This window comes from Carassius auratus, unplaced genomic scaffold (genome assembly GCF_003368295.1).
Source record: "Carassius auratus strain Wakin unplaced genomic scaffold, ASM336829v1 scaf_tig00216043, whole genome shotgun sequence".
Taxonomy (NCBI): domain Eukaryota; kingdom Metazoa; phylum Chordata; class Actinopteri; order Cypriniformes; family Cyprinidae; genus Carassius; species Carassius auratus.
In genome coordinates, this window is record NW_020528376.1 from 51,650 (window position 1) to 59,979 (window position 8,330).

The 8,330-nt window shown below is 35.4% G+C and overlaps 1 protein-coding gene across 1 annotated transcript; it reads left to right on the top strand.

The window, feature by feature from the left end:
* Window positions 1-3,433: 3,433 nt before the first annotated feature.
* Window positions 3,434-7,155, top strand: LOC113096940 (CMRF35-like molecule 1). The gene is made up of 8 exons (XM_026262146.1): window positions 3,434-3,514; window positions 3,914-4,234; window positions 4,359-4,676; window positions 5,320-5,347; window positions 5,515-5,684; window positions 5,900-5,943; window positions 6,408-6,488; window positions 6,662-7,155. Exons 1-8 carry the CDS (start codon window positions 3,469-3,471, stop codon window positions 6,713-6,715), a joined length of 1,062 nt encoding a protein of 353 aa, XP_026117931.1. The 5' UTR covers window positions 3,434-3,468; the 3' UTR covers window positions 6,716-7,155.
* The last annotated feature ends 1,175 nt before the right edge of the window (window positions 7,156-8,330 follow it).

Below are 8,330 nucleotides of genomic sequence, written 5' to 3' on the forward strand. Positions count from 1 at the left end.
TCATCAGTTATTTTATTAATCCTATTTGCTTGTTCAAAATTATTTTATACCAACCCCCATGAACCCCTTAGCTCAGTTGGAAAAATGATTGAACGCTATAAACATTTTAACTTAAACTAACAGTTACAGTTGTATAACAGTTTGTGTGTTGATCATTTTCATGCTTCTACAATGTAACATTCTGTTCAGTGTTTGTGGCTTCACTCTTCTGAAAGATAAAGGGCTAAAATAATTTAGTGTGAGGCTGCTGACTGCAAACTGGCTACTTTGCTCACTTGATAATATTTTTGTGGTTTAAGGTGATAATTCTGCTCTTCCTGTGAAACGGGAGGAAACACAGAAACTTCAAGAAGGGACCAGCTCCTCTCATGCACATGCACTCAATTATAGACATGATTTAGAGATAATGATGTTTCATGTAATGTTTTTAAAGTTGTTTTTTACCTGTACAGATTTTAAGACAGCCATATAGTTTTATCGTTTACTGTACTTTGTCATTCTTCTAGTAACTTAGGCCTACCAATAGCGGCTAGTGAACTGGAAGTCTCAGAATAAGGTGGATAATCTTAATAATAATAATATAATTTTTGTATTGCTTTAATTTGTAAAAAACTTTAAGCAGCCTGGCTGATGTTGTCACAAATCCAGTCTACAAACTTCCGTTCACTCACCAGCAGAGGTCAGCCGCTCACCACATGGACTCTCACACTACACAGACTCTTACACTATACCCTCTTGAGTCACAGAGTATTGTTGTTCTCCTAGTGTTAACTGCCTTACTGAGCCATTTTGTGTTTCTGTTTAATCATAGTTTCCCCCTTGCCTGTTTTCAGACTCTTCCTGTGTTTTCAGATTACCCTTCTGTCTTGCTGTTTCGGACTGTTTGCCCCTGCCTGTATTATTGCTGTGTACCTGGATTATCTCTCTTTTCCTTGCCCTGTTTGAGATTGTTCACTGTCAGCTGACCCACGCCTGTTTACTGGAATGTTCTTGTGTTTGTCTGTGTCATACCTGTTCACTGGTGTTTCAACCCTGTGTCTGTGTTTGTGACCAAGTCTTTTAATAAAAAGCTTGCATATGGATCTGCACCACTCATGTCTCGTTCGCCCTTTTACTGATATACTGATACACGATACAGCAAAATCTTATCAACCACAGACAGGAATTCTACTATTAAACAGGACCACATTACTCTTTTTATTTATTATTTTTTTAAGGAAATACTGTAACTCTTATACACCTTTATCACATTACAATTCTATTCAAAACAATTATTAGCGAGTAAGGAATGGTCTTATCATGGGACATTTTAGTTCAGGACCACAATCAGTGACTGATATGGAATCTGTACACGGGCCCTGTGTGTTACTCAAATACACATCCAGCACAACGGAGGACCAGCCTCCTCATCAGCTTGATGATACAGCTGTTGGTGCTGCTGATGCTGAGATTAAAGGAGGGGAAAAGGAGCCAGAGAAAGATGTTTGTGTATGTAAAATACAACCTGCAGCTCAGGCTGAGAAGAACCAGAGTGAGACAGGATCATGTTGCAGATTTACTGATGGTACGTCACACAATCACAGATGTTTTGATGAAGTATTGACTAATGGTTGGATGTTTTCAGGAGTACTGTCCTGAATAAGCAATTTCACAGATGTTTACATATACTCCACAAGACAACAAATTAACTGAATTTATAAAAATGACCCGATTCAAAAGTTTACATACCCTTGAATCTTAATATGTGTAATTTCCTGTATGATCCATGACTGTTTTTATATTTTGTGATGGTTGTTCATGAGTCCATTCTTTGTCCTTTTTTGTCTTTGTTTGTCCTGTTTGTTTTTCTTTAGATCTCCTGCACATTCTTCGGTTTTCCAGCATCTTCTGTATATTCAAACCCTTTCCTTTTGGTGGATCATTCAGGTAACAACAACATTTTAAGAATCAAGTGTAAACTTCTGAAACGGTTCCCTTTTACAAATTTAACTATTATTTTCTCTTGTGGACTAATATGTAAGTCTCTTTTTTTGTGTGAAATATCTTCAGGTCAGTACGAAATAAACATGCATATTGTATGATTATTTTGGTAAAATAATTAACATTTTGCATATTAAGTCATTTCCATCTCTTCTGAACCTGCTATGGCTCTATGCTCAGGTCAAACATCTACTGCCATCTTTTCAAAATGATTAAAATGTAAAAACAGAGATGAGATATTTAAAAACTATATATTACTGTAAACAAAGCCCAAAGCCCACTGAGAAGCAGAAACTCATCAAATATGGCATATTTTTTTTCTGACTTGTACATGTGTACCATGTTTTGTGAAGATCAGGCTTTGAATTCGCAATATTAGTCATTAGTCTATTTCTCCACATCTGGTGCAGTGGATTTCTGCAGAATTCTGTCTCTGTAGAGTCTCTGTCTCCATCATCTGGTGATGTTTGGGACCTACAGCTCTCTAATGGGCTGATGATGTATAGTTTGAGCTAATAAGTTGGAGGCAGGTGTTTCAGGTTAATTAGAAACTATAAAAAACCTCCGATTCCTTTGGGGGAATCACAAGGGTATGAAGAGTTTTTGTTGGTTTGTGCTGTGTGTGGTGCTTTTGAAGAAATGAGCATAGCTTTGTTGAGAAAGTAGGATTATGTTTCTGAAAAACAGAAGTTGTAGGAAATGCTTCCCTTAGTTCTATTGGCTTATATCATTTCATTCTCTATTGAGAGTTAAATTTCTTTAGTTGTTTGTATTTTGGCTTTTCTTAAATCTCAAAACTTAGATTTTGATGGTACCTAAATTTCAGTGTGCCCTTCAACATGATAAACTACCCTTTAAGAGTCAGTTTAATGGCTGAACAAGCACATGCCCCCTATATGAACCTAAATAGTTAAAGGGTACTTTCTTTTGTGAATGTAGTCTGTTATGCTAATAACTGCTATTTGCATGTGTCGTTATTTATTTTGCTTGTTGAATTGAACCTTGGACATGTTTTTTTATAGAGTTAATACAATAACTATACCTGTTGATGCAATGCTCTGATAAATAAAATTATTCCTCATTTGGACACACTGAATGTTTTTTATTTGTAGCTCAAAACGTGTGTATATTCTGTCTAGTTCAGATTTGATGCATAAAACACATGAACATTGCATACAATATGACAATAACTGTCTGTTTTTATTATGAATGCTGTCTAAGCTAATCAGTCATGCCATTGTTTTGTACTTTTATGATACTTTGTATATTTTTGTGTATATTTAGACACCCTTGTGTCAAACCATTACTGCAATAAGGATGTGATCTATAGCAATGTGTGTGTGTGTGCGCAATATTTGTCTGTGAGGTCTCTGCTGACTTCATTTTTTATTACATTAGTGAATGCAGTAAAAGGAACTGCTTATTTCTCTCTGACAGGAAAAGAAATGTTCATTTCAGGTTCTGCCTTTTACTCACTCTGACGGTCACATGGCTTGTTCTCCATTTCTCTTTGGTGTTTTACTTTGCACCGCAGGTAAGATGCCCATTCTACACTCAAAACATGGCTTTAGCTTTGATTATATAAACTATCCTTTTTTGTTGTCGTGGTTTCGTTGTGTGTGTACTTTTTAGGCTACACTGTGGGGGATAAATGTCCCCACAAGGATAGCAAAACCTTTTTTGACATTGTGGGGATCGGCCTTCGGTCCCCACGAGGGAAAAAAAAAATCTTCTTAAAAATATTAAGTGATGTTTATCTGAAAGTGTGACAATGCAAACAGGTTTTCTGTAAAGAGTAGGTTTAGGGTTAGGGTTGGTTTAGTGGGTCGAAAATATATTTTGGTCAGAATAAAAATAGAAGTCTATATGGAAAATCCTTGCAATTCACAGAAACAAATGTGTGTGTGTGTGTGTTTGTGTGTGTTACCTACAGGAACTTTGAGCATGAAGACATTAAATCATGTAACTCTGAAAGAAAATGGAAGCATTACAATCCCCTGTCTGTATGAAAATCAGTATAAACCAAACTTAAAATACTGGTGTAAAGGGTATTTTTGGGCTTCTTGCAAAGTTAAAGCTCATGCAAATGATACAGGGAAATGGACTATAACCGATTATCCAGCCTACAATATTTTTACTGTGAAACTCAACAATCCAACGTCATCAGACTCTGGATCTTACTGGTGTGCTGTGGAGATTGGCACTCATGCAAACCCAGATTACAGAAAATATTTGTATGTAACAGTTAAATCAGGTAAATAAGTTATTGTGGTGCATTAACATTATTTTCACATACTTTTTTATTAACATTTAATTTCACTATATTGTTATGTTTAATATAGAATATTTAACTAATAGTTTTTGCTGTCTGTGTTCAGCTCCTGATGTGTCTGTGTCGAGCAGCAGTGTATGTGGACATGAAGGTGGTGATATCAGTGTTCAGTGTCTCTACAGTTCTGGAGATCAGAATAAAGTCAAACAGTGGTGCAGATATAAAGATCAGAGATGTTACACAGTGGGGAGCGCTGACACATCCCAGAATCCATCAGTGCAGATCAGTGATGATGATGGGAGAAGATCCTTCACTGTGCTGATGACTGGACTGAGATGGACTGATTCTGGCTGGTACTTCTGCTCTGTAGGAGATCTGCAGGTTCCTGTTCAACTCCTTGTTCAGAGAGACAATGAAAATAAAAGTATGTGAAAGTCCAGTCTTACTTTGACAAATCATTCCATTTAGATGAGACTTAACGTGACTTAAAGCTGCAGTAGGTAACTTTTGTAAATATATATTTTTTACATATTTGTTAAACCTGTCATTATGTCATGACAGTAGAATATGAGACAGATAATCCGTGAAAAAAAAATCAAGCTCCTCTGGCTCCTCCCAGTGGTCCTATTACCATTTGCAGTTACTGACAACTCCCGGTAAGAAATCAACCAATCAGAGCTGCGGTCCGTAACTTTGTTTGTGTTCAAAATGTAGAAAAATTTATATAATAAGCGAGTACACCATGAATCCATTTTCCAAACCGTGTTTTTAGCTTGTCCTGAATCACTAGGGTGCACCTATAATAAGTGTTTATATTCGGACTATTTTAGATTGCTTAGGGGGTACCGTGGTGGAGTAACCCAGTACCTTTGTGATTCTTCATATACATAAACAGAGAGAAGTAGTTCCGGCTACGATGTTCTTCCGCAAGACGGAAGCAGTTTTGTTTATTAACCGCTAGAGTGTCAAAAGTTACCTACGGCATTTAACGTGATCTTTATATTTATAATATTTATTTTTATTTATTTTTTATATCATCTTTTCCTTTTTTTTTCTTCTGATCTCAGCTGAAAGTGACGATGCTGGTCTATATCCGTAAGTAAATCTTGAATTTATCAAGTCAGATAACCACAGATATCAGTAGAAATAATTTCATGTTCAGTTAGGGGTGAAAATATTTTTCTGCATTAAAAAGCAACTTTTCTTAATTAGGTTTATCTTCACATTTGAAACCCATTAAACTATTACATTTTTAATAACAGCTCCATATGCAGAAACCAAACCGCAGGCAAAAATATGGAGGACAGCAACTTCTCCCCTGACGGCTCATCTGACCAGATGCACTGGACTTTTCTCCTCCTCTATACTGCTCTGCCTCTGCTTCTGTTACTCTTGCTGGTTTTAGTAATCTGGAGGCTTGCACAAAAACACAGTCAGTTCTTACACATATATATTAAATTCAAAGCATTATTCCACAACTGATGCTTAAAATCCAATTTCACAGGAGTTATTGCACTGTCGCATTACATTACCTCGGTGAAAACTCCCAATGAATATCACTTATTTTTCTCATTGGTATATTATTTTGAATAGAGGAACTTTTTTAGATTTCTTGTGGTTTTGTAATATGATTCTTCCTGTTTTAAGAAGGGGCTTTGATCCAAAAACGAGGACCAGACGTCTATTCTGTGGTATGTGTTTAGGCCTTAAAATGTCCACGTCAGACTAAAGACCGTTCTCCCCATGGAAGATCACGTTTTAGTCCAATGAGAATACAGACATTCACAATTACATTTTTCAGAATGATAAAAATGTTAAAAACTAAACAGAATCTATTGGACTTTAAAGAGTCCTCACAATGTTGCCAAGTTGGCAGTTTTAGTGTGTAATTAAGGTTAATTTTAGACTAAAGCTATCTCAAGGACAAATTTGTCAGACGGAAAAACATTTTTTATTAAGCTAGCTTTGGCCTAGTTTTGATTGTCAATTGGGTGAAATTTTCCCCCGCAGACCTAGAGATTTTTAACTGCAGAACGTTATTTTCCTTTGGTGTGAACGTTAGTTATCATTTATGGTGTTAATGTCCCTGTGTACTGTGTAACACTCATTCCATCTAAATAATCTTTGAAGTGTTTTTTTCTCTCTCCTTTAACAGGCAAAAAGTCCAATGACTGTTGCGTATGACACTGTGGTCTTCAAGAAAGCAGAAGATGGTGAACAAAACCAGGTCTCCATTGTAAGTATATTACATTGCTGATAATGCACATAAAGTATAGCCTATATTTCCTTATGCAAGAATATGATGGAATCTATTTCATGAAATTATCTTTGGAAATGCATGATGTAGTGGCCCACTGATTTATTGAAATTAATCTCACTCTGTCTTGTGTTTTATTAAATCATTCTCAGAGCCGTCCTCCTGAACGATATGAAGTGATCTACAGCACTCCGAAACTTCAATAACAGATGATCTCTGGTCATTCACATTATGAATATTACGATGTTAAGTAATGACATCTTCTGTTAGGAAATTAAGTGTTGCATGCATGAAAGGTCAAGATTAAATCAGATTATTAGAAGCAATCTGTAAAATTTTCACTGTTGGTAGAGGTACATGTACTTCTGCTATTCTGCTTTTATTCTTAGTCGATGTAAGAAGCAAAACTGAAACATCTTTAACACGTCAGAAACTGACACAATGAGTTCTGGTCAGTTTATGATTAGTTACACAACTTCAGAGAAACCAGAAAACAATTTACTGGATTAGTCAATATTTGTCTAAGAATAAAAAGCATTTTTTTTTTTATTATTGAGCTGCTATATATTTTAGCATTTTTATTGTTGTTTGTGTAAGGCTTAGTTGTAAAAAGTACTTCAAATGAATATTTTTAATGGATATGCAATTAAAATATAATAAATGTTAATACATAAAATGTCTATTGGCTCTCATTCAAGGTAATATTACTGTGTGTGTGTGTGTGTGTTTCCAACTCAAAATGTCTACACTAAAATAACTAAAACAGAAATAAAAACTATACAGACATTTTAAACTTATGACACAAACAACAAAATGATAAAAAATTAACTAAAAAAAAAAATTACTCTCTCTGTCTCTCTCTCTCTCTCACACACACACACACTCTCTATCTATCTATCTATCTATCTATCTATATATATATATATATATATATATATATATATATATTTCTTTTTTTTTTTTTTTTTTTTTTTTTGGACAGGGCAAATTTCAAATAAAGGCATAATTTATTCGGATAAAATAGGTTGATATTTGATAGACATTTCACAGAAATACACAAACTATTGTAATGTTCAGCAGAAGCTTAACACCTTGAGATGTTCCCACAAGCTGAAATGAATGCTTTATAATTATACAGTTTACCCTGATGTGTTCACTACTCAATAGTCCATGTAATGCTGGGGAAGAGAAAAAATACTCACTCAAAACAATCCTGTTATATGAAAGAAACTGGAATATCTAATAACTTACAAAAGCTAGCTGTGAATGTAGAGTCCTGTTTGTTTATTCACAGTGTTATTCCACCAGAGGTCAAGAGGAGAGCAAACGAGCTTCAGACGGGAAATAGATGCGACTGCTTCATTTGTATCCAGGCTAGTGAACAAACCTCCCACCCGCTTTTGGGTCTTGTTTACAGCAGATTTCATTTTCTTCTGCTGCCAGCCGTTCACACATAAATGCACATCAGGAATGCATCAGAAAAGAAAGGATACTTGAAATATGTAGACAACATTTGCGAGAAGAAAGACATTAAGCTATTCACACTGCCTGACACATAACGCTGGACACAGGGACGTCCCGACAAATGTACTTTGCTGTTGTCCTCAGTCTCTGTCCAAGAGGTCAAACCCTCAGCCTGGATCACTTCATTTCACAGTCACAAGACAAAATATATATCCGTTTTTGGTAGTTTCATGTAACTTCTTCTTTTAAAGGTAGGTAACTGCTCTCATTCCATAACCTGCGCTGGTAATGAAGGAATAGTTCATGCAAAAATGATATATGTATTCATTTATTCATCTTGTTTTTTAAAGAAAGTCT